At 32.9% G+C, this 25442-nt stretch overlaps 3 protein-coding genes and 1 pseudogene across 4 annotated transcripts in view; 2 read left to right on the top strand and 2 right to left on the bottom strand.

Annotated features, from left to right (window-relative positions):
- The first annotated feature begins 620 nt into the window (after positions 1 to 620).
- Positions 621 to 2436, top strand: LOC123917106 (ABSCISIC ACID-INSENSITIVE 5-like protein 2). Its single transcript, XM_045968736.1, has 3 exons — positions 621 to 1522; positions 1632 to 1703; positions 2273 to 2436. Exons 1-3 carry the CDS (start codon positions 716 to 718, stop codon positions 2351 to 2353), a joined length of 960 nt encoding a protein of 319 aa, XP_045824692.1. The 5' UTR covers positions 621 to 715; the 3' UTR covers positions 2354 to 2436.
- A 1724-nt stretch (positions 2437 to 4160) lies between these two features.
- LOC123915396 (protein argonaute 4A-like) lies at positions 4161 to 9654 on the bottom strand. The gene is made up of 22 exons (XM_045966515.1): positions 9607 to 9654; positions 9309 to 9449; positions 9012 to 9214; positions 8720 to 8917; positions 8390 to 8526; positions 8210 to 8307; positions 7907 to 7998; positions 7633 to 7798; positions 7432 to 7548; positions 7234 to 7341; positions 7078 to 7140; positions 6889 to 7002; positions 6626 to 6803; positions 6405 to 6520; positions 6167 to 6304; positions 5915 to 6045; positions 5638 to 5764; positions 5433 to 5547; positions 5280 to 5353; positions 4789 to 4883; positions 4639 to 4670; positions 4161 to 4402 (listed from the first exon to the last, which is right to left on the bottom strand). Exons 1-22 carry the CDS (start codon positions 9652 to 9654, stop codon positions 4230 to 4232), a joined length of 2664 nt encoding a protein of 887 aa, XP_045822471.1. The 3' UTR covers positions 4161 to 4229.
- Positions 9655 to 12430: 2776 nt separating this feature from the next.
- On the top strand, positions 12431 to 13812 carry LOC123915395 (annotated as a pseudogene).
- Positions 13813 to 15228: 1416 nt separating this feature from the next.
- LOC123918448 overlaps positions 15229 to 25442 on the bottom strand; it is a 30441-nt gene continuing 20227 nt past the window's right edge. Inside the window, exons 1-12 of one of the 2 annotated variants that reach the window (XM_045970507.1) lie at positions 23434 to 23875; positions 23108 to 23186; positions 19397 to 22513; positions 18537 to 19079; positions 17719 to 18430; positions 17075 to 17238; positions 16881 to 16979; positions 16640 to 16738; positions 16422 to 16553; positions 16262 to 16319; positions 16008 to 16163; positions 15229 to 15921 (exon numbers count right to left, since the gene is read on the bottom strand). In XM_045970507.1, coding sequence (XP_045826463.1) covers positions 15350 to 15921; positions 16008 to 16163; positions 16262 to 16319; positions 16422 to 16553; positions 16640 to 16738; positions 16881 to 16979; positions 17075 to 17238; positions 17719 to 18430; positions 18537 to 19079; positions 19397 to 22513 — 5652 coding nt within the window. In that variant the 5' untranslated portion in view covers positions 23108 to 23186; positions 23434 to 23875 and the 3' untranslated portion in view covers positions 15229 to 15349. Of the gene's footprint in view, positions 15922 to 16007; positions 16164 to 16261; positions 16320 to 16421; positions 16554 to 16639; positions 16739 to 16880; positions 16980 to 17074; positions 17239 to 17718; positions 18431 to 18536; positions 19080 to 19396; positions 22514 to 23107; positions 23187 to 23433; positions 23876 to 25442 lie in introns of those variants that run through there. The other variant, XM_045970508.1, reaches the window with a different exon arrangement.

The raw sequence follows: 25442 nt of genomic DNA, 5'->3' as shown, positions 1-25442 counted from the left end.
GAAAGACCAACCACCCTACACGGATCACCTTATTTGAGCTTATCTACTGACAAAAGTAATTGTTAAACTGTTTGACAGAACTTATGTAAATAGCTTATGACATGCCCATAAGCTGTTTTTAGCTTTTTCAATATGTTCTCAAAGATAGTTTATGTAAATAGTGTTTAGTTTGTATGAGAAAAATTTGACTATATTTTATCTTTTGTTATAGAAACAGGTCATACATAAGTACTTATATGATAAGCGCTTCTGCTATAAGTGTTTAATTAAGTTGTTTTCCAAATAGGGTCCAATTTTTTTTTTTTTTTGCTTTAGTTGTCAAATTGTGATTGAGAGGGAGAGGTATTGAGCATAGAAGATTCAATTTGACCGTTCAATTTACTCTTTGATTTTTATTATATTTCATGCAAGGCTTGTAGGTTACTTATAATATTATGAACTTTTGTTTTTTTTTTAATAAACTAGAGTAGTAGCAGAGAGCTACAACCCCCAAAATATATAAATAGAAAGAGACACAAAATACACAAAAAAGGAGAATATTCTGAACTTGTTGATTACCACAGAAATTCTAATTTCACATTTTGTTTTTGTCAGGTTCTGATTGTAAGGGTCATATGATTGAAGGTTTGGATATGTCGCTTTAAGTCTTTTATTGGTAAAAGGTTATGAAATATGGAGTGAATTCTTCGGTAATTGCTTACTTAATATAGAAACTATGGGGTCTCAAGTTGTTGGCGATAACAATGAAAACCATTCGGAATTCCAGCCTTTGGCACGGCAAAACTCAATGTACAATCTTACCCTTGATGAAGTTGAGAGTCAATTAGGTGACTTGGGAAAGCCGCTAAGTAGTATGAACCTTGACGAGCTTCTAAAAAGTGTATGGACTGTTGAGACAAACCAATCCATTTGTATGGAAAATGAGAACGTAGCTCAAAACGAACAAGTTGTTTTCCAACATCAGCCTAATCTATCGTTAAACAGTGCATTAAGCAAGAAGACAGTTGATGAGGTTTGGAGAGATATCCAGCAAAACAAAGGTGAAAGGGAGATGAATTCTCAAGAGAGACAATCTACTTTGGGAGAGATGACATTAGAGGATTTTTTGGTGGAAGCAGGCGTCGTTTCGGTTGCATCTTCTAATAGAAGGAATACTAATGATCTTAAAGTTGGCGTTGTTGATTCAAATGTACCGCTACTGCAGTTTGCGCCGCATGGTCCATGGATACAATATGCACAGCCACATTTTCAGCATCCACAACAAAGTGTGGTGGCGGCTTATGTTCCGGGCCAAATCATAGCACAGCCGTTGCACATGGCAGCCGGTGCTCCATTGGATGTTGTTCAATATGCAGATGGTCAGGTGGCGATGGCTGCACCCATGATGGGAAACTTATCTGATGAAAAGAAATCTGCTAGAAAACGGGGACCAGATGACATGGTAGAGAGGACTGTCGAGAAAAAGCAGAAGAGGATGATCAAGAACCGGGAATCTGCTGCGCGCTCAAGAGCAAGAAAACAGGTGATTTTTTTTTTTTCATTTTTGAATTTCGTGTTACCACAGTTCTTATTTTGTTATTAAGCATTTCACTTATGTAAAAATATTTGTCGTGAATTATAACTATAATTAGGCATACACAACTGAATTGGAGGTCAAAGTCTCGCGTCTGGAAGAGGAAAATGAAAAGCTGAGGAAGGAGAAGGTTAGATTCTGCTTTGATATTATATTTTTTTATCTTTCGATCCGTAGAAAATGTGTTCTGTTAATTCAAATACACCTTAGTTTCTTGAAATTAAGTAATATACACCTTAGTTCTGGAAACTGTGCACTTTGATGTTGGTCAAGACTTGACTTGTCAATAAGTGCTTAGACTTTTCATTCCTATACTGTCTTGTGCTTACTTTTTGGCTTACAATTCAAAAAGCGGTTATTCTATTTCTTACATAGTTAATACTTTCATGACTGGACTTATGCTCTTACATAGTTAGTTCAACTGTATACCTAGGATTTTCTGCAACTTTATGTATTGGTTTCTCGCAGTTGGCTGATTTCATCAATTGTTTATTTTCATTTGTTAATTGTTACTTTTGCATCCCTAGTAGCTTTCTCTCCCGTAATGGAAGTAGGTAGGAGTGTTTGGTGTCTGACACATACCAGTGTCCGACATCGACACATTTGATTACATTTAGGCTTAACAATGTTTCTTTACTGGTTTTGATACTTGCTTTCTTATTTGTTCTTTCTTAATTTTTTTACTTACTCAAATTGCAGGAGCTTGTGAACATGTTAGCCAATGCTCCACCGCCCGAGCCTAAGTGTCAGCTTCGCCGCGTATCATCGGCTACATTCTGATGACTGTACCTATATGTAGAGGATTGTAGATATGAGCATCATCAAGGGATATGGTCAATCTGGTTTGTTGTGAGCTGAAAAACTATCTAGCTATTTGATGCATTTGCATTCAATGGCTTATTTGTTCTTATTATTATTATTATTATTATTATTATTATTATTATTATTATTATTATTATTATTATTATTATTATTATTATTATTATTTTTATTATTATTATTATTATTATTATTATTATTATTATTATTATTATTATTATTATTATTATTATTATTATTAGATTAGATTGGTTTCATTATAGAATCTCAGTGGTTAAATATTTTCTGGGGAACATTGTAGTTTTACCATTCATTGTATAAACTTTTAAATCATGGGCTGTGAAATAGATATTGAGTTTATCAAAGTGGATAATTTGTGTGGATTAATGTGAATAGGAAACATTCCTAGTAATGACTTGTTTGTCAAGCTACATTATTCGTTGCTTTCTGTTGTGGTGCATTGCCGATCTATTCCTGCGCATTAATAGTTGAGACGCCAAGGTCCTTTCCATGCCCTCCCTCTGCCTTGTCTGGATCCCTTCTGTCCTCTCTACTCCACCCTGTCGGAAAGGAGAGTGATTTTAGGAAACTTTTGGGAGGAATTCAAGGGAAGTTACTTATGAGAATCTTACATTTCTTATCGATAGAATGCTTTGCACATTTGATTTGATTTACAAATTTCACACTCTTACATCTTCTAAGGGAGAGTTTTAAACACTCTTACATTTAATGTCACACTTCTCGGTTATCCATTTAATGATATATCTTCTACCTTCGAACATCATCAACTCCCATCTAGAAATCTTTGTGCGATAACATTTTATCGCAAAATAGGTCTACGGTCTACCACTTGATTATTCCAATGAATCAAATTTATTTTCATTGGACTTAACATTTGATTGGCTTCATAGACCAACTCAAGTTTTCATTTAAAAACACCCAACTAGCGAGTACCTCCACACCCTTGACCCTTTGATGCTTCACTCAAACTCTTTGGACACCCCCTGCGTAGGAAGCCCTTATCGAGCCACTAACCACCAACCCTGATATCAATTGATAAGTAACTAAGCATTTGGAGACCAATTCTTTAGTTACCTATCAAGGGGAGGAGTCATTAAACTTAAACACTCCATTAGACATTCCATACTATTCGATGAGGGACTTGAACACCCGATGATATCTAAGTCTATGGCGCTATCTTTCCCAGATGGCCGGATCATACCCTTCCCACCTCTTCATTCTCAACACGAAGCCAAATCATGATATTTTAAATTATGTCAACACACAAACAGGAAGACAAACTATCTTGGACTTCAAGTGTTAGTTTAGTAGTAAGAGTTTATTCTTGTAACTTCAATGTACAAAGTTTAGAAACAATTGTACAACAGCTAGGCTATTAGCGCCACTTTAACTAATAAGAAATTTCCCCCGTCCTCAATTTTGAGAAACATAGTTAGTATTTTATTGTTTATCAAATTTAAAATTAGGCGCGGGACAAGAACACACTTACAATTTTAACAATGGAAGAAAGTGAATATTGGAAGAGATAGAATTAAGAGGGAAGTTATCACTTTCATATTAATCACTATGATCAAAATACATGTATTTATAAGATACATGTATTTAATTATAAGTGAGTAACTTGCATTAAAAGTTACCAACTAACTTCCCTATTTTCACTCACTCGTTAACAAACTATTACAACTGAATTTTAAACTATAACAAAGTCTATAAAACTCTAACAAACTTGTTACTTGTGATACAAGTAACTGACATCGGTTACAATTGAATTACTCTCAACACATTCAACTCATATGAGTTTCAATGAAACAAAACACTAACAAAAAAACATAGAATTGGCAACTCGTTCATGAAGACGTGGTAACTCGAGAACTTGAGATATATCTGCAGAGGTGGATTCATTGTGGCTGGAAAGAGTCTCTGACTCATCAAATTTCATCAAATGTGCCATCTGAGCAGCTGCTAGGTCAGCATAATATATTGGTGCAACTGCGGTATTTTGTAAGGAAATTATTAATGCGTGAAATTTTATAAAGGATTTTTAAGTATAAAAAGAGATCACGAATAAAATAATTTAAAATTTGGGGACGAAAACAAGTCGCATCTAAGGAGAAGATGAAAATTGAATTTTAAGAATTTATGGCAGATGAAAAAATATATTTAACACAAAAAAGAATAAACACAGAAAATGAAAAAAGATGAGTTGAATGCAGTATAAATTGTACCTATTGATATGGCACTTGTGCTCCTCTGGTGCCTATAAAAATTGAAAAATTGTTTAGTCTAAAATTCAGTATAGCTTGCTAAAGTGTAAGGAGGATCTCAATCAAGAGGGTCTTAAGTTTTTTGTGAATATAATCAAGTTGAGTACTTACACATAACATAGAGAATGCACTAATTCTTGCAAATTATCTGCTGAGAATCCAATTTCATCAAATAAAAGATGGTAATGAGTAGGGCGACTTGTACCCTGTTTAAAAAATATGAACAAAGTCACATTCAATATAATAACACTTTTGGTCTCCTAACTTTCATAATAGCACTTTTGGTCCCCTAACTTTAGCCTCTTTTGCAGAAGGTTGGCCCCCTATTGATTTTGACCAAATCAACGCACACATGGACAGTGACTCACATGCCGTGTCAGTAAGTCAACACATAGGTGGGCAGTGACTCATATGACATTCTGACGTGGCATGTTGTCCACGTGTGCGTTGACTTGGTCAAAATCAGCGGGGGCCAACCTTTTGCATATGGGGCTAAAGTTAGGAGGCCAAAATCGTCAGTTTGTGAAAGTTAGGATGTCAAAATTGCAATATAATTGCTTAAGAAAAATCAGTTGAAACTATATTTTAACAATGATACTTACAATCCTTCCAGCATGTGCACACATGTAGAAGTCATTGTTTTTGGGATTACATATAGTGTTATCAATAACAGTTCCTGCACACCAACAAATAAAGGATTATAATAGTAAATCAACTACTATTTTTGCTTAATTTATTCTGTTCAAATAATAAACCAGGTGAAACATTTTCTTGAGGAGCATTGGGTTTGAAGAATCTAGTATGGTGATTCTTCTGAGCAACAATCACAGTAAACTTTGGACACCAATTTTCATCTAAATGTTTGCATGCCTGAAAATGGAATTTCAAGTTAAATTAAGTGATTCCATTCATGTAATTTCAATATTTAGATTTAAGGTTTACACTGTTGATTATATATACCTTTATGATTTCTTCTAATTCAATGTCGAGAACCTGGTTGAACTGTGAATCACTCACTCCATCCCTGAAAATTATAATTTGTTTAGGCTTCATTCCTGAAGTTGCGCGGAAGTCCTTAAGCAACTCACTATATGAAACATCGAGACGAATCAGTAAATTATTGAAAAGGATGGAAGCGAAAACATAAAATCGCGTTGAATTTGAATTATTAACAATAGTGTAACAACTTATAACTTTTTATTTGTAGTAGTAATCAATTATTATAGAAAAGACATACCAGATGATACCGTCATCCTTAGCATCTGAAACAGGCTTGAATAGAGATGTAATCATCTCTACTTTTGATGGCTGTGCGCGGACTACAGCTTTGTAACGTGAAATTTGAGGCCAATATCTCGAGCTCACAACCTGAATATTATTAAATCACAAGTAATCGTAAAATGTTACTGAAAAATATAAGCTAAATTTTTTGCACTTATAGTTTATATCAAACTTAATAGCGACACGTTGTTGTAAAGCTATACCATACCGCAGCAATGGACGGAACATTTGATTGATACGAAGATCCATGTGAAACATCCATTCCGATAACCAATGTAGGTATGTTAGAAAACAATGGTATGGAACGCGTAACTTCGGATAACAATAATGAATTCATCCCACCAAGCTGCATGAAAGAAATTAAATGAGAATAAAACATATGTATGCTAGGATAATTTTGTTCAATATCAGTTTTCATAAGGTAATTAGAACTATCATATATATACCTTTGCATTGATTTTCAATAGTACATTATTAATGTAATGATCATTAATATTTTGTGTTGGAGCAATGCATTGTGTTGCAATTCCTTCATCAACAAGACATTTCCTTTTCCAAGGACCTGCATATTACAGATTTTATTAGGATTTCATGAAGAGTAACATTATGACTTAATAATCTAATAATGAAAAAAGTAACCATTTCATTGAAGGATGTTGAATCCTACCATAAAGCTCACAATTCTTAACCGGTAGGATACACAAAAGAAGTTGAGCCGGAGGATCCTTAGGGGGTCCAGGCATCTTGGCCTTTAACTTTTCATACATTCTAGCAACCCTAGAAGATGGCGACTCACTTCTATAGCGACTGTCCTCTTCAAATACATCGAACGGACGATGTATGAGCTACAAAAGAAACCAGAACTTGAAACACAAGTGGAATAGACATAGTTTTTCCGTCACATAGTTTTCTTTTTTCCGAAAAACTTACCATCCCTTTCATTTCAGAGCATTTTTTAATCAAACTGCCCAAATGTTTTACAGCACACCGCGATGAAAAGTTTACAATGGCCCAACGCTTAATCTCCACAGGTTCAACTAGTTTCTGGTATATGATGCTCAAAATTAGAAAACCAACTCTATATTTTGTTCAACTACAACGACGTTAATAGACAGAAACCTTATCATTCAAATTCCAGCTCCCATTTCGGGGACAAATGTTAAGCCCGCTTCCGACAACAACCTGTAGAAATTAAAGAAAAAAAAAAGAAAAACAGAACAAGTCAGCAATGACTTAAAACCAGAAGTTAAAACAAAATGTGAAAGAAACACCTACCGTTGGAGGTTGCAAAACACGACCATCGACTTGAGTAAAACAAGGTTCAATAGTAATTCCGAAAGAGCGAAACATAGGCTCAGAGTCATATCTACTATTTTTTAAAGACTGCAAGAACATTAACAATCATTTAAAGCTACATATAACATGCATTTTAAAGTAAAACGAATCGATAAAATGATTTTTAAGATCACCAACATATTGCAAAGCTTCTTTTCTTTCATGAGGACTATTCTTCGACTGCAACATCATTTGAGCTCTTTGCTTATTTGACAGTACCCTAGTGTATCGTTGTAACGAGACTAATGTGCATAACTACAAAAAATAGTAATATATATTTCAATACTAAATTTTTTCATAGGATAAAATATTTTAAATAATTGGATTTGGTTTTATCACCTCAATAGGAAAATAAGTTGGATTCTTTGATTTGCCAACATTGATGCATGGCATATCAATAGAATAGTTGAGTTCAATATTTTTCTTGTGTTTGAAGTATTCATAAACTGTTATTTCACTTAATTTCATTTGACCATTAACATCATTTCCATTTTTAATTAAAAATCTGTAAGACATAAACAAGGATTATCATTGGTATTGAAAATATTCAATTAGCATAAAAAAGGGTGGAAGTAGAATGCAAATGCTTCAATAAGGGTGGAAGAAAACATACTTTTCTGTCCTGCAAGACATTTCACTTAGTCCAGTGATTTTGTACTCTCTATTGTTAGCCTTGATTCTAATATTTTTCAGCATTCTTCTTGCCTAAAATTAATAATTAATCAAACAATCACAATTCATGAAAACAAAAACTTAACAAATACTCCACGGTTCGATCCTCCACAACTGCAATCGGGAGGGGCTGGAACCACTTGATGCTAGAACTGACCCCCGAACCAGATTAGGCGGTCCAGTGGGCCGGATACTGGTGGTGAAAAAAAAAACTTAACAAATACTTCTGGAGTAGCAATATAACCTTGGTCCAATCAATCAAGTTTGTTTGCTGAACATTTTGGTTCTGGAGAAGGAAATCCACTACAGGACCAGGCTTTAAAAGTAATGTAGTTGACACATCTTTAATAAAAGAACAAAAAAAAGTATCAATCATAACTACAGGGAAACATAAATTTTAAAGAATTTTTTCTTAAGAACTTACCAACATTGAGAGATAAACCCTTTTGTGTGACTTTGAAGCTGGAATGGTAACCGCGACAACATTGAACACCACCATCGATATTTGTAATATTCCTTGGATTATCATTAAAGTATGATTGGCGAATACGAAGACACCCCCTAGAAGAAAAAGAAGTCTAAGTAAACACACTCTATTAAGCAATGGATTAAGAAAAAACCACAATCATATTATTCCACCAGCTGAAATTGTCTATATAAATCATACATGTATAACTTCTCTATCATTGATTAAATTCAAAGACAGAACATCAAAAGCAAATGATTTAAGTTTTGTATGTTTATTTGGACATACTGCTTTGTCGCATTCTGGCTCAATATTACGTCTAGAACATTCAATACTTCTTGATAATGCTCAGATTCTCGACCTTGTACTACATTTGCAATCGCTTGTAATGGGATTTTAGCTAAATATGTAATCTCAACCTTAAAAGTTTTAGACCGAGATTGACGCCTCATTTTCTTGGTTGCTTCATAGGGGTTTCTTCCAACCCTAAAAAACAAGTATGTGGTCCAAGTCAGTATGCACGGGGCTTACTAAGGAAAGCAACACAATTACATTCTTTGTGAAATTAAACCACTAGTACCTCATTGATGAAACTTCTTCTAACACAACAATGAATTCTTGTTTATTATGATGTAGAGAACCAAGAGCGAATAAGCTTTTGTCGCCATCGTATGCAAAATTCTTGTGTTTTAATACATCATACGTTTCACAAAGTTTGTCTATGACTTTTCTCCTCGTACCTTTCACTTCAACCAAGTGTCCATCTTGATAACATAAAGCGACCTAACCAACAAAGTTTAATTATTTATGAGTATGTATGCTTGAATTGGTCACATACACAATAAAACAACATATTTTGAGAATTAGAAGGGCATACATTATAGTGATAGAAGTAGCCATTGTTCTTGCTAAGGCCAACTCTAAAATGGTTAGTTAAGAGTTGTATCTTGCTTCCCTTGGATCCAAGACTTATCCTAGCCATAGACAAACGGTCCGAATTCGATGTTTCTTTCATTGGCTTATTGGTAAATGAAGGATCCTCTTAGATATCCTACTCAAAAGTAAGATAAATTTTTTATGTATGTTTGTCACTAAAACTTAAAAAGCGATTAAAAGCTAACTTTCTATGGAAACATAATGCATATTAATTGAGGCTGACATTTGAGTGAAGTTACATAGAAATATGTAATATTAGTAAGAGATTCTTTTATCAACTTCATCATGTTTAAACATACAAGTGTTATAAAATAGTGTCAAAAAATGTTTTAAGTTTGCATATGTTCATGTAAAAATGAGTTGCGCAATAAATTTGAATTTAAAAATTACATTTTAACACAAATGCTACCGATCATAGCTTTAAATTACAATGTACTATATAGAAAAATTAATTAATTTTCATTAAGAACCTCCAAACTTTCGGCTCTCTCAAAATTGATTCTAAAGATGGTTGAAGAACAAATGAAAAAAATGTCAAGCATGAAACCACTAAAGAAAGAAACTCAACAAGCAAAGAAATGGAAGAATCAAACTTATAAAAGAATAATGAAAACTCAATACCTAGTAATTAAAACAAAACTAAAGATAACAAAATGCTGAGTTATGAGTTATACCAACATCAAAATCATAGCTTAAATAAAAGAAAAACAGAATGTTTGTTGTGAAAGGAAAGAATATTATGAATGAATTGAAATGGTCACAACTCACAAGGAAATGGTTTTTATTTCAGAAGAATGAAATGAAACAAATTAACATGAGTGTGTCCTCATTTTTGGTTATTTTTCCATGTAGTACTAGTCACAACTTACAATCATGTGCTTCTATTTCATTGGTTGAATAGTGATTTCTTATTATTTTGTTACATTAGAAAAGTACACATCTCCTTAATTTGTTGAAGTTTAAAAAATCATGAGAGAACTTTGTCAGAGTCCTTATTTTTTTTTAAAAAATAAACTTACATTTTGGTCATGAAATTGTTGCGAAGGAAATTCAAATTGACTCTCTATGGTCCACATATATTTACAAGAAATTTCTACTATTTATTTTTTGTTGAAATGCTATTTTTTTCTATCATTACTCTATGTGAAAGATGAATATTCATTTTCACACACCAGTTATAAGGGTTGGATTTTTTATTCTTTAAATTATCAATTTAATTCTTTAGACATGGTGGGCTCCAAAAGTTTTTCGACGGAGATTAGTCGTCGCTAATGACGATGAAAACTTTGTACCAATATCAAGATAATCGGGAAAAAAGAGTACACTGGCCTATTGGATAACACGGTATCTTTATTTTTAGAGTTGAATTTTGATAGACTTTCATTATAAATTTTTTAAAATATCGACAAATCACGGTCAATATTAAATTTGAGTAAATTTGTAAAATACTGATCAGTCTAAATATAGAAAAAAAAACATAATCGTTTTTTTCTTAAAATAATTTGTGCAAGAATTTTCAATTACTCAATCCTAATTGAAAATAATAGGCCGGATTGAGCCCGTAATAGTAGAGGGGTAAAATTTTGAAAAATACTAGTTAAAATACACGTGCATCTACACAGGTCTATTGACTTTTGTACAATATTTAAGATTCTCATTATATTAAGGGTAAAAATTTATTTAGAATAAAATATTTAAAAATTTGTTATATAATATTGTTAAAATATAAGTGAATCTATTGTATTATTTTTTGTAAAACTTATTAAATGAATAAATTATCAATGACAAATATTTATTCAATTTTTGATGTATCAATGACGAATAATGGTCTCTTGTATATTTTTTAATAAAAAAATTAGAAATTTGATTAGGAATATTTCGGGTAATTTAGTAAATTTGATAGTAATTAACTTTATTATATTTTTTTATAATAACTTTATTATTATATTTTTATATAATAAATTAATTATATATTTTTTTTTTGACAAAAAACTTTATTATATTATTATTAATAGTTAATATTAAATTTGATAGTAATATTGTTTATTTATTTTATATTATGAAAAATATTGTTTATGGTTTTTTTTTTCCACAAGAATATTGTTTATGTTTCTTTTTTCTTTTTTTTTTTATGAAATATAACAAAAATAGAAATAAAACATAAAGTTAATGTTGATAAAAACAATTTTTTACACTTTCAATGCATTGAATGCACAAGTTTCAAGATAAAATTTCTTTTTTGGTATGCTTAACTAATGCACCGAGTGCACTATTTAACATTTTCCATTAGTAAATTTGGAAGTAATCGATTTTAATATAGCATTTAGTTTGGTTTCTAAGATCTTTCATTTATATAGTTCACTAGTATGTTTGTTAAAGTGTGTATATTAACTGATACCCAAATTTGTTTTCTTCAAATCATACAAAATGCATTATGAACTGAACATGTTACGCCAATTTGTTTTATATTCTTACGTTGTTTCGAATAATTTGACATATATATATGTATAGCCATTTGACAAATATGGAGCTTCAATTGAGTGAAACATGACATTGAATAAGTGGCAAATGATCACTTCTACTAGTTCTCTAAATAAAACTGTAACTATACACATTTAAATTTTGGTGACCATATGGTTGCATACAGAGACACTGTTACTGCATAATTTGCAGCAATCTAACATCAGTCGCGCTTCAGTCGTTAAATTCCAGCATTATGTAACCCAAGCAACTTCATAATTTTGGTGAGAAAAAAAGGTGAAAGCAGAAGCTAGTTGTTGAGTGTTCTGCTGGAAGCAGATTGAGAATGAATCATAATTGGAGACAGAGACCAGCTCACTAAAATATGAGACATGAAAAAATACAAGTTTTAAAAGACAAATGCCTCCATGCAATTTCAAAGGAATATTTTTTATGTAAAAAAAAAAAAAGGATCGAAGGAATATTTTTTTAATTTTTAAGGTATTAAATGCGCAAGTAAAAAATAAGTTTTTACATGATGTGTATGTAAGTGTTGACCTAATTCCAATATCTTCAAACGGACCGAAACAAATTCCTGAAAACATGCAGCCTCCAACTCCAAGCACCGGTGGCGGCGCCACTTCTTCTCGGTCACCGATTGAGGTGACAACCACTAACAAGAACCACCAAACCACTACAGTAACCCTAACATCACCGTCAACCGGAGATTCACTTCTCCCGTTCGATCTCATCATAGAAATTCTATGCAGACTTCCCGTGAAATCCCTCATGCAATTCCAATGCGTTTGCAAATCCTGGAAATCTTTAATCTCCAACGATTACAAATTCGCCAAGAAGCATCTTCACATGTCACTCAACTGCCCTCGTCAGAGCCGCCACCACTCCATCCAAAAATCAGTGGGTGGTAGTAAAGGAAAATGCTGGGATTTACCGATTTCCTCTTTTTTCAATGCTGTGTCCGACGACACTATCATCGCGCAAACCAAGCTTAGGTATCCTCCCATTCTGAACGTTGGATGTTTTAAAGCTGTTGGTTCTTGTCATGGCATTGTTTGTTTTGAAATTCCACATTTTGTTGTTTTTGGAACCCTTCTATTGGAAAATTCAAGATATCACCCGCTTTAGAAAATGGTTCTCCTTTGAGAACTAGAATAAAGTATGGATTTGGTTATGATCATTCCAATGATAATTATAAGATGGTTGCTATTTCGGTCTATGATGATCCCAAAACTGAAGTGTATGTTCATACTTTGGGTACAAATTGTTGGAGGAGGATTCAGGAGTTTCCATATGGTGTTCCTATTGGTGATGAATCGGGGAAATTTGTTGGTGGAGCTCTTAATTGGGTGGTACGCGAGAATCCGAAGAAATTATTTGTTGTTTCTCTTGATCTCGGGAATGAGTCTTATCAAGAGATTTTGCAGCCTGATTATGGAGAGGTAAAGTTGATTGGCTTGACATTAGGTGAGTTTAGGGATTGTTTGTGCATCTTTGCTCATAGTAGTAAGTTAATTGTTGATGTTTGGATTATGAAGGAATATGGAAAGAAAGATTCTTGGAATAAATTATTCACTATTCCTCACATTGAAGATCTCGGTCGTCCAGCGGTCAATTTTAGTCCTTGTATCACAGTAGCATTTATCTATGAGGATGAACAAGTGTTGTTGGTGTCTAGAGATATTTTGGAACCGAAGTTGGATGTCTATGATTCTAGAAGTGATACTTTTAAGATTTCCAAGTTTGAAAATATCAAGGGTAGGGATCCAACGATCTATATTGAGAGTTTGATAACAACTTGTTATTGATATATTGGGAAACAATCTGTTCTTCAGCCTGCACCTACATTATCTTCTGAATCTGATTCATGCACTCTGAATTCAAGTTTTGTTTTATGTTCTATTGTTATATTTGGTTATAATTATGTTTGGTTCTAGTCGAGTGTATTTCTGATATCTGTTTTTTTAACCTTCTGTTGTACTTTTTTTGTCATTAAATATTATGTTAAGCTTAAAATCTCCCTAATGTGGTTCTTTCAGCTGGATTTCTATTGTGTCTTGTTGCCTTCACAATTGGCTACTTCAATGTCATCTAGTTCCATCCGACCTATGTTTTTTTGATACTTTGATCCTTCAGTGCTACAATGGCTCTTCTTAATGTGTTTTGGGACATGGTTTCTTTTTATGATAATGATTAGGACTTGTTTCAAATTTGACATGTTTGATCATGATATTAGATGTTCTAATTTAGAAGCGCTCTTAAAATTGATCTGAAAAATCATTTGCCAAAAGATGTTGCACATATAAATGTCTTCGATCCCTAACTTTTATCGATGCGAGACTTCTTTCTTTTTGTTTGTGTGAAAGCTTACACTAGTACTTTACTCGGTTATAGGAAAATGTTTGGTTTTTTTTTATTATTCCGTTGAAGACAAAAAGTTGTTATTAATTACCACTCGAACCAACTTGCAAAACCATATTATACATTGAAAACAAAAAGGCTACCATGGATGTTCGTAAAATTGCTAATAATTTCATGCAAATATCAATTTTGAGATGTTGATTTGAAATACAATCATCACATACATGCCTTATGGCTAAAGCAATTGCAAATCATCAGGTTCAACTCATGGTATTAAATATCAGAATGAAAAGGTTTAAATATCAGAATCATTATATTCAAGAAAGCTAAGAAATATATAATGAACAAAACCAGAATCATTATATAATTATATTGAAGAAGAAAGAAAAGGTTTTAAATATCATCCACAGTTTCCCAGAGCATGAAGTTTGGTGAGGAAAAAGGGTGAATGCTAAAGCTAGTTGGTCTGTTAAAAACAGATTGAGAATGAATCATAAGTAAAATATAGTTTTCTATTGAATCTCATGCTCACATGAAATAGCTCGCCGCATCTGCGTGCATCTGCATCTTAGCATTAAGAGGGTGATATCAAACTCTCAAATGACATACCATCCGGGGAGGAGTCAAACTCCGTAAACTTAAACGTATCATTCTTTGAATCGTAAACAATCAATCTCGCTGTCCAATTCTCGCCTACAGGCTCTAAAGACTGTAGCAGAACTTGATCATCCTCGATAAAATCTCCCACAAATATAATGCCATTAGATGTATGAACATTTGGCGGGTAAAATATAGTGATTAATTTAGTCCCAGACTCCGCATTTCCATATTCTTCCAACTCACTAAAACATGAGACATGAACAATACAAGTTTTAGAAGACAAATGCCACCATGGAATTTCAAATGTACTATACACAACATAAAACAGTTTCGTTTTGGCCGAATGCATCTAAAGGTCCTTTGAGTGACCTTTCAATATGGAAACTTTACACAATCTATCATAACAAAAAACTTAAAATACATAAACAAAATAAGAAAGTTTCCAATTCAAATGAGAAAAGAAGAAACTACCCAAGATTCAAGGATAAAAGCTCTAACAACAAAAGCTATATATAGCAGTAAAACAATGCATGGAAAAATAGCCTAATAGCCAAGAGGAGCACTTAAAGCAGCCTTAGATTCTAAAACTTGTGCCTCCTGTTGAATGATACTCTCCAAAATAGCTTCAGAGGAGGTCAATTGATGCTTAAGATCTTCAACATGTTGCGTTAAAATGTCTATCTTCGAACGCATCACTTCAACATCCTTGGTAACCTGTTTCTTGGAATCCAATAGTGTTAGCAATGCATCTTGAGAGAATTGCAAATCAGGAAACAAAGCTCGCTTTTCGACACCATCCAACCAATCCTTATCAAAACCAAATCTGCGCACATCCTGTAATATCTCAACAAATTCAAAGTGGCATGAACCTAGCACATCCAACACACTATGTGTTTGGAGGAATTTCAATAGCTCAGCTAGGCAGTTGTATGCATAACCCTTGTATCTGTTACTTAGTGAAGTGTCCCTTAAAATAACCGAAGGATGCTTAACAAGAAAATCAGTCAACAAAGACAAATTTTCATAATCCAAATGCTTCTTGGAGACCAGTTGCTCAAGCTCCCGCATGACAAGAGAAGGAGAACTAAAATCTTCCATTATTTGAGAAGTTTTCACTGATAGTGATGAGCAAAAGACTAATCAAGGCTTCAAGTGCCAAAACTACAAAATCATAAAAAAGTAAAATTAAGGAAGAAAATACCTTCATAAGGCATTGAAGGAGTCTGAAATGCAAGAGGCAAAGGAATATTATTGCTAGGAGAGGGCTTCGATTTTGAAACTCTAAACTCATCATCCTTAGAAAAATGTTCCTCGATAATTGAGCTTACTTTCATGACAACATCATCATTTGGAGAAACTGGACAAAAGGTTGGGAGAGAAGAGAGTTGAACTTCAAAATAAAAAAGGGTGATGATGTAACATAAGAAAAAAAAAATTGATCCCAAGAGTCTTCACCTTGATCATCATTAGTCTTAGCAGTATCCATAGTTTCTCCGACGTCAACATCTTGTTCCTACACAGTTAGTAGAATAAAAGGATGCTTTAGTTGGTAGAATAATTCAATTCCAACATCGGAAAAGAGTATAAAAGAAAACAAGCAAAATAGGGTAGATGCCTTTTGTTTAGGAGAAACCAATTGTATCGGTAACTCATTCCTTGCATCTGAAATAGTAGACATAGTTGCAGCTACAATTTTGACTGGTGTATAACCTTCATGATTAAGTTGGTCCTCTGTTTCATTCAAACACTGTGTAGCAGGAAAATGTAAATAAGCTGTAGTATATTTTTAAGAAGCACTTGATGTAAAATCTATTTTTTTTAGCTTATTATTACATCATTTCCCCGAGAAGGTATGACAACAGTATCAATTTCTGCATGTGGATGTTGTTGGTTCGTCAAATATTGTTGACTCATTGATTGTTCATTCACCAACTGCAGTATTAACAAATTCATTAGTAATAATAATATGAAGCTATTAATTAACAACATCCATTACTAATATAAGGCCTTAGACTATTGAAAGAGTATTATGGAGAGAAATATCCGAGGGAATTTGACATGGCCTGCAAATTACTTCTAAATTCATTGGTAATAGTGCTACTGATGGTATCTCTACATCAGGATCATTTTCAACAATTTCATGTTGTGCCTCCGGTATTTGTTTCATTTGTATCTGCAAAAAAAAAAAATAGCATGTTTGATTCAAAGACAATTTCATCATTATTGTAATCAGGTGTTGGTAGCTCAAATAAATATATTCATATTGACCTGTGAAGAAGTCAACTCGTGTCCTAATGCTGTTTCAACTTCAATCCCAACAGAATTATCTTTATTGGTTTCTGCACTTAGATTTTCATCACCAGGATCGTGATCTTTGGACTCTTGTTGTAATTGTTGAAATGGATTCAAAAGATTTTTCATTGTTTCAAAATCTATAGGAAAATATTAGAGATTAACATCATTAGATAGTAACTAGCAAGCCTAAGAACAAAACCAAAATGTTCACTAGATGTGCAATATATTAATTGTATATCTTTTAAAAAAATAATGAAAGAAAGAGGTAATTATTATTAATTAAAGTTGCACTAAAAGCCATTTCACAACTGTTTCTAAGGCAATTTGAACTCCGTCCCTCGAGGTTACATAACTAAACTCTTACCACTGAGCTAGCACCTCATGGACACAATTGTTTATCTGTTTATGCCTAGCTAATAATTAAAATTTGACCACTTTTATATACCTTCTCTTAATAAGGATATAGGTAATTCTATATGTTCTTACATTTTAAAATACTTATTCATGCACATTTCTACTCTAGATGCTTCAATTGTTTATATTTTATAAACATCGCATGATAATGTATTAAAACCAACATGTAATTGTTTAAAAAAAATATTGGGTATGTTGTGTACCTGTGCCTAGGCGATATTGAATGTCAAAGATGACAGAAGGAGTTAATGTTGAAGTCAAAGAAAGGTTTTGACAATTTTGAACAAAACGATTTTTTGCCGCCTCAAATTGAATTCCTTCGGTTTGGAAGAGGCTTGGTAGTTTGTCAAATACTACAATATTTAGATTTGGAATTTGGACTTTCTGGTCACATTCACTTTTGAATATTTCCTCGAGCTCATCTGCTTCTGTTATCACCAGAGCCTTTAACTCGGGAAGCTCTTTACATATGGAGACCGGAAAGACACATTTCAATTTGTAACACTTCACTACAGCAAGTGTTTTTAGCTTTGGGAGGCATGTCTTTGAGGACAAGGAATTTAACAAGTTTTGATTCTGCATGTCATCTTCAATGATATATTTCAACTCTTTGCATTCTTCTATTCTTAGATAAAGCAATTGTGATAGGCATCTTAAAATGGAAGTGGAGAAGACAATTTCCAATTTTTCACATCGCACGATTTTTATGCTTGTAAGGTTTTTTAGTGCAAATGAATCTTTGGGACCAACAAAAAGAAACATCATATCATGCAGATCATATAACCCAATTCTTTGCAACCTTAAGTTTATTTGTTGTCCATCTATTTCATTGAGACAAAATATATTTTCTGCTTTTGAGTTATATACCATGAGACTTTCCAAAGCACTAAAATGCTCCACGCTCCCAGTCAATTCCTACATGTAAGTAAATAATCAATTGCAATCCAATAAATTTTTTTGAGTAAGATTGAAATCATTGATTGTTTTGGCAAAAAACAAAGATATATGGAAAGAGGGATACCTTCATGTTTATATTGTCCAGGGATTCTGAAATTGAATGAATAATGAATTCACCAATAGATTTGATAGCAATCTGGTAGCATTTTTTGAGTTCAAGTTCTTTCAAAGGTGGAAATGTTGTGCAATATTGTTTGGGACACATGGCGACTAAACTTGGCAGATTGCAAAGATTGAGACATTGCAATGCCGGAAGATGAAGGTGAATCTCAGTGTGGTTTTGATGGTTTTCACTGTATTGTCCAACTATGTATTCCAACTGCATGCAATCTTCAACATAGACACTTTTCAATTTTGGGAAGACATCGCCCCAATTATTTCCACCACTGTCATGATCTCCAATGTCTACTAATATGTGCTTCAATTCATGACAGTTCCTAATACTCAAAGTTTCCACCAACATTCTTGGAGCAATAGACAGCGTAAACACTGATTTTATCTTCAAAAAATGAGACAATGTAATCTCTTTAATATTGCACATGATATGCGGTTGTACTGGAAGACATTGAACACGTTCCCATATTTGAAGACACCGTGAATGCGATACCTGTAATGTAATCGCAACATAAATGAACTAAATATCAACCCTAACATTAATGAAGCGTGCATACAAGTTATGGAAATGCAAATATATAACATTTCTCTTCTATAAGTCCTAGATATAGGTTTACATTATATAAAATTAATTTTGTGCATCGAGCTTTTTGAAGATAAAAAGATACACATAAGCCAATGGGATTCCAGGAGATAAAAATCTTTAAGTTTGGGATGTTTATTATGCATAAATGCTATCAGTAGGAGATAAAAGATACACATTAAAAAGAGAACGTATTAGAATATAACATAAAAAGGTGAGAGTGTTACTGATGTTGTTGAGTTGTCCTGCAGTTGATCCTCATAAGCCAATGGGATTCTAGTAGTTGACACACTTCCAAGTTTGTGTCGATATTTAGTCGCATGACCATGACAACATACACAACTCCAAGAAAATATATTGCATTTGATAGGTTCCAATTGTATTTGTGCCTTGAAACCATCTCTAGAAGTGGAAGATGGCTCGTTCAAGAGCGAAGAGATGGAATGAGAATATTTTGGAAAAATATCCTTGAAATTTGGTAATTGACAAAGCTGTATTTGTTTTAGTGAACCGAGTTGAACATGTTGGTATTTTCCAAATATGTATTTCAGCTCATCACATCTTATTATTCTAATACTTTCTAGTACCTGAAGGTCTTGACAAGAGAGGATGGGAAGTACTGATTCTAATCGGTGACATCCCTCAATATGAAGAACTTTTAATTTTGGAAACATTGAGCCATAACTCTTGTTATCATTATCACTTTCATTTATTTCTTCTATTGATTCCTCCTCTCTTCTTTCATCTTTTATTATGTTTTTCAGTCCTTCACAATCAACTATATGCAATTTCTCTAGCAGCACCAGGTTCCGAAAAGTTGACAGTGGAAATAAGGAAACCAACATTGGACATTTCTGGAGTGTCACAGTCTTTAGATTGCAGAGATTTAGCTTGCAATTGAACAAACTTTGAAAATTTTGACAATCCTTTATCAATAGCTTCTCTAAATTCTTCAAAGAGTCGAAAGAAAGGGAACCATTGAATAGTTCTTTCAAATTTTCCATTCTATTCAGTTCTAGTACAACCAACTTCAACAATACTTTTGGTACTTGAGAACCAATAGTGTCAATGAGACACTGTAACTGTGAAATACAACGCAAACGAAGCTCAACAAGATCATTCATACCTAGATCTATAGGAACGATCTCAGGCATCAGATTTTTCCATCCCTCCTTAATTCCATCTAGTTGAAGAACCTCTGCTGTTTGCATGCAATACTTGAATGTTTCTTTTGAAAAAAAATATGCATCATCACCTGAACAAAAAGACACATATTTTGATAATGAATAATTCATCACATGCCACTCTTTACAAACACGATAAATTTGCAACTCAGGTAAGGTTATTTCTAGACAAAAACTGTTGAAACTGTCAAGAAAATACAATTCTTCAAGTGCTGAGCATCTTTCAATAACCTCAAATGGATTATTCCTTCTAATTTCACATCCTGCCAAGGTTAACAATTTAAATTTCCCCAATTTTGTAATTTTGTGTGGCAATTCAATGATTGTGCATTTAATCAAGTCAAGAGTCTCAAGACTTTGCAGGTTTCCCAAAACAGAGATGTCACCTAAATCCACTTGTTCAATCAACATAGATCGAATATTCGCCAATGACTGTATTGAATGTGGCAATGATAGAGGTTGTTTGCCATTAGCTGAAAAGTATAAAACTCGAAGCTTAACAATATTTTCAAAGAAAGAAATTGGGACTTCCGTACATTTGTGGTCTTCATCTCTATCCATGTTGACAATGAGAGTCTCCAGTTTGGAACCATCATACTTACAGGAAAAAAAATCCATGTCCTTCCCTTCACAAAACAAATATTTAATATTCTTTTCCCTTTCAACCGATGATTTTTGATCTTTGTTAGACAAATTTACACCTCGAATCTCTTTGTTTGCTATCCATTGAGCTGCATCACGAACCAAATCATGCATTTTTACAAGTCTTTCACCGACCTCCACCAACAAACAAGAATCTATGAGTTTATTTTTGGCTACAACTACTTGGTTTCGAGCATCATCGTAGCTTCCATAATCTTCTCCAAGAAGGCCTGTTCCAATGCCAAGTCTAGTTAGAACTCCAATAGAGATTTCTTTATCTTCTGGGAATACAGAAGATAAGAGAAACAACCCCTTGGCTTTTTCATCCTTCATATAATCATAGCTAATCTTCAAACATTTATAAATTCCCACCAAATAATCATCAACACCATGCATGGACACATGCTTCTTCAAGGATTTTAAGGTCACATCCCATTCATGCTTGCGAAGTTGTTGGCCCTTTAAACTGCTGGCGATAACTGCAATTGCAACCGGTAATCGTTTGCATTCGTTAGCAATTTTGCGTCCCTTACTGATCAAATTTTTTGAAGAACTGTCACTTATTCCAGCATACCTTTTGAACATGGTCCATGATTCTTCTTCAGATAAGAGCTCCAACTCAATGTTCTTATCACAATCCATTTTGTTGAATATTCGTTTACTGCGTGTGGTTATAAGAATTCTGCAACCTTTGTGATTGTCTCGTTTTGGAATTCCTATTTGATCAAAATCAAGAGGTATATCTCGATCCCACACATCATCCATTATTAGAAGAATTTTCTCACCATTTATTAATCTGCTCCACAGTTTTTTGGGTCGGTCTGAGTCATTACAGTCCTCCCATTTCAGTCCTAAAGGTCCAGCAATATCATCTTGAATTTTTTTTATATCAGGATTAAACGACACAGTTGTGTCAATGACATGAGAGAATTGTTCAGATTGCTTTAGCTCTTTACCCACTTCTTTGGCCAATGTAGTTTTTCCAGTGCCTCCCATCCCTTGCAATCCGATTATATAGTTGTTGTCATCTTTTAGTGCATCCAGAAGTTCTTTGTATTTTGACTCTCTGCTTTTAAAAGCAATGTAATACTCAGATGAATAACGTTCAACATCTGGAAGACGGCGAGGGAGTTCAATGTTTTCCAGTTTCTCTCCCTTTTCTGTTAATCGTTTAATCTCCTCCATCTTATTTGCCAACTCCTTTCCCCTTTTATATCGCCATATGCAATCAGGACATAATCCAAAAAAACATGTTTTTTTTGTTTTGATGTCCTCTTGAATGATCTTATCGACTTCCTTTTCCCAAAAACAAACATTAGCTTGAATATCTTTATCTCTTCCTGCTGCCACTTTAGCACGTTGCTCCAAAGTTATTCTTTCTGCTTCCAACCTAACCTTTTCTTCTTCGAACTCATTAGCAATGCATGTGAAGCAAAATACAGGACGTGTCTCTGCTATTGCCCCATTTATCAATTTTTCCACATATGTCTTCGCCAAATCAGTCAAGCAACCCGCCATCTAAATCAATATCAATAGATCAAAGTTAGCCTTAAAAATGTTCAACGAAACTTAAATAGACATTATTTAGTTTAGTCAATTCTACAAGCAAGAAATATAGAATGAATGGTATGCTGACCAAAATAAATAAAAGATAAGTTTAGTTATAGATGTCGTCGCCTACTTTGGGTTTTTTCTCCGCAGTTAGTTTAGTAGTTAGCTACTTAGCTTGATCTGAAGAGCACCCGCGCGCACACACACATATACATATATTGTATTGTATTATGTAATGTAAATGAAAATGGTTGATATAGTAAAACTGATTTTCTATATTCACAGACATAGTTTGAAAAATTGAACTTGATGACACTTTTCACAAAGAAATTTTATAGTTTTTTTCATAAATCTACCGAAGAAAGTTCAAACAGACATTCACCTTTCTGATTAAAATCTTTGCAACAGATTTACAAATAACAATTCATCATTGAAAACAAGCAAGCTATGAAAAATTGATCATGTAGCCAGGAGTGCAGACCGTCAATGGAAATCATCTAGAGACAGAAAAACTGAATAAATAAACAGAATAAAGCCAACCAACAGTGGATATTTCTTTACCTTGTTTTCCAACAGATTTACAAATAACCACTTTCAGCGCATGCTCAAGTCTTGTGACAATCTTCTTCTTTTCTCCAATCTGCAGAGGGAACAAAACAATGAACAATTCTGTAAACAAAAACAGCAAAGACTAAACATGTATAGGTTCAATCTAGTAGTTACCTAAAGCAGAAAGAACTTTTTATGTTATGTTTGATAATTGATATATATATATATATATAACAACAATACTAGTTTGATCGAGAAAACAGGAGGAGTCTGGATCAACTAGTATGAAAATGCGATTAGTCTAAAAAAAAAAAAATTGAAAAATGAAATTATTATACCTGATTTTCTGCACTTTCAACGCATACTAGCTCAAATCTTTTGAGCAATGTTCCCTTTTCTTCAATCTGCAGTAACTAGCATCAAGAGAATAAGTAAGTGGTCACTGCAAACCAAGTTCTGCAGCAAACAATGTTCCCCTTAATTTCTTCAATCTGCAGTAGTTAGTATCAAGAGAATAAAGTAGTGTTCACTGGAATTCAAGTTCTATCAGCTATTCTTCTTTTTCTTTCTTGGTTTATTGCAATGATTTAAAGCTTTAATTATTGAGAAACTTTACAGCTAGCTAGCAATGATTTAAAGCTTCAATTATTGGATATATGATAAAGATAAATAGACTAATACTTAAAATGAGTAATATGGTAAAGTTAATATTATCTTTATTTCCTTTATATCATTTTTTAAGTGGAGTGTTATGAACATTCTATTTTCAATACTCTCTCTAACACTCACTTTATGTGGAACCTATTTATAAAGTAGAGACTCATATTGATTCCAACCAATAAAAAAAGTGATTGGTGCTAACACTCTTGTTTATTTAATGTGTGAAATGAACAAATGTTCCACTCATTTGTGGGACATAAGGGGCACGCCGCACTAAACTGTGGCGTGGCATGGCATGGCAACAGGCGCGGCGGGGGTGAATTTTGCCCTCTTCAAACCTAATCAATTCAGATTTAACACAATTCATATAACAGTAGTAGTATGAGTTAAATTTTTTTTTGAACGGCAAAATGATATTTATATATAAAAAACGAATTGGAAAAGATTACAAGTGGTACTCAATCCACTTTTAAAGAAAAAGTACAAATAGTACTACACCCAATCCGAAAAAACCATACCCAAAACTATCTAGCTATACAATCAAAGTAGTATGAGCTAAATAAATAAACTAGAAGGTTTCATTCTATTCTATCTATGTATCTACACAAACTTCACTTTCTTAGTTAGTTATTAATTCCAATAAATAAATAACGGTTATGTGATAATCCAAGTCAATGAAAGTGTGTTTTTTAGAATGAATACCTTACCTTGGATTTGAATCCAACAACTCTGTTTGAGCGATGATGATGAACATGCTATAGCTACCCGTTCTCGCTTCCTGCTACTCCTTCCATTCCTTTTCATTTGAAATGGGTTTGGTTTAATAGAATTTTGGTCCCAATTTAATAAAGGGTCATGCTAACCGGTGCTCCCAGGCACTGGTTAAGGAAACCAAAATTAGAAAGTTTTGAAAAGAAAATAACATTTTTTAAACTTTTGAGAAGTTGACTGCACAAATTCCAATGTCAAATTACTATTTTTGCATCCTTAACTAGTGCCCCGGAACACTGTTTAGCATTTTCCTTTAATAAAAAATAATGAAGTTTTGATCTCAACATTTTTAAATAGTTTTTTTCTTCAACAGCATTCATCATCGTGTCACGCTCGTTGTGGGTATGATGGTTCACACTATTGTTGCCGTTTTGTCTTATTTTTATGTTTTTTTTCACTTTTTCTTGCTTCTTTATCAAATAACTTTATTTTTTCAAGTTTTTGTTTGCTTTTGGTCTTCAATTACTCTAAAACTACCCTAAAATGATACTTAAAATCGCTTATAATTGAATGTCATCAGATATTAATTTAAATTTCATAACAAATAAAATATAATTTTTTTGCAATGGTAGTTTTATTATTTACATATGAGATATATCATATATGTATTTATTTAGCTTATCTAACATATATACTTGAGTTATTTATTTTTTCGCTTATCAATTGAGTTACTTATTTGATCATAATTCATATAAAAAAAATTCACTTGCTTATTTTCTCATAATTTTTATTTAAAATTATATAAAGTTATTTGATTACTTATTTATATTTTTTATTTATAAAATTAAAAGTATTAAAAAATAATTAAAAAATATTTTTTTTAGAAGAATAATTAAAGTATGAGCGAGTATTTATTAAAAATAAAGTATTACCAAACGCATTATATGATAACTAAGGATAATTGTCATCCTGCTTA

The sequence above is a fragment of the Trifolium pratense genome, linkage group LG3, assembly GCF_020283565.1.
Source record: "Trifolium pratense cultivar HEN17-A07 linkage group LG3, ARS_RC_1.1, whole genome shotgun sequence".
In the NCBI taxonomy this organism is placed as follows: Eukaryota; Viridiplantae; Streptophyta; class Magnoliopsida; order Fabales; family Fabaceae; genus Trifolium; species Trifolium pratense.
The sequence above is the reverse complement of the archived record's forward strand: the minus strand, read 5'-3'. Positions and strand labels throughout refer to the sequence as shown.

Excerpts from the sequence above, each read along its gene's own strand:
- LOC123917106 (XM_045968736.1), top strand. The coding sequence starts at position 716 with ATGGGGTCTCAAGTTGTTGGCGATAACAATGAAAACCATTCGGAATTC. Across the intron at positions 1,523-1,631 it reads GCTCAAGAGCAAGAAAACAG|GCATACACAACTGAATTGGA; the intron begins GTGATTTTTTTT and ends AACTATAATTAG. Across the intron at positions 1,704-2,272 it reads AAAAGCTGAGGAAGGAGAAG|GAGCTTGTGAACATGTTAGC; the intron begins GTTAGATTCTGC and ends CTCAAATTGCAG.
- LOC123915396 (XM_045966515.1), bottom strand. The coding sequence starts at position 9,654 with ATGATGAAGTTGATAAAAGAATCTCTTACTAATATTACATATTTCTAT. Across the intron at positions 6,046-6,166 it reads ATGTTCCGTCCATTGCTGCG|GTTGTGAGCTCGAGATATTG; the intron begins GTATGGTATAGC and ends AATAATATTCAG. Across the intron at positions 5,548-5,637 it reads AATTAGAAGAAATCATAAAG|GCATGCAAACATTTAGATGA; the intron begins GTATATATAATC and ends TTCCATTTTCAG.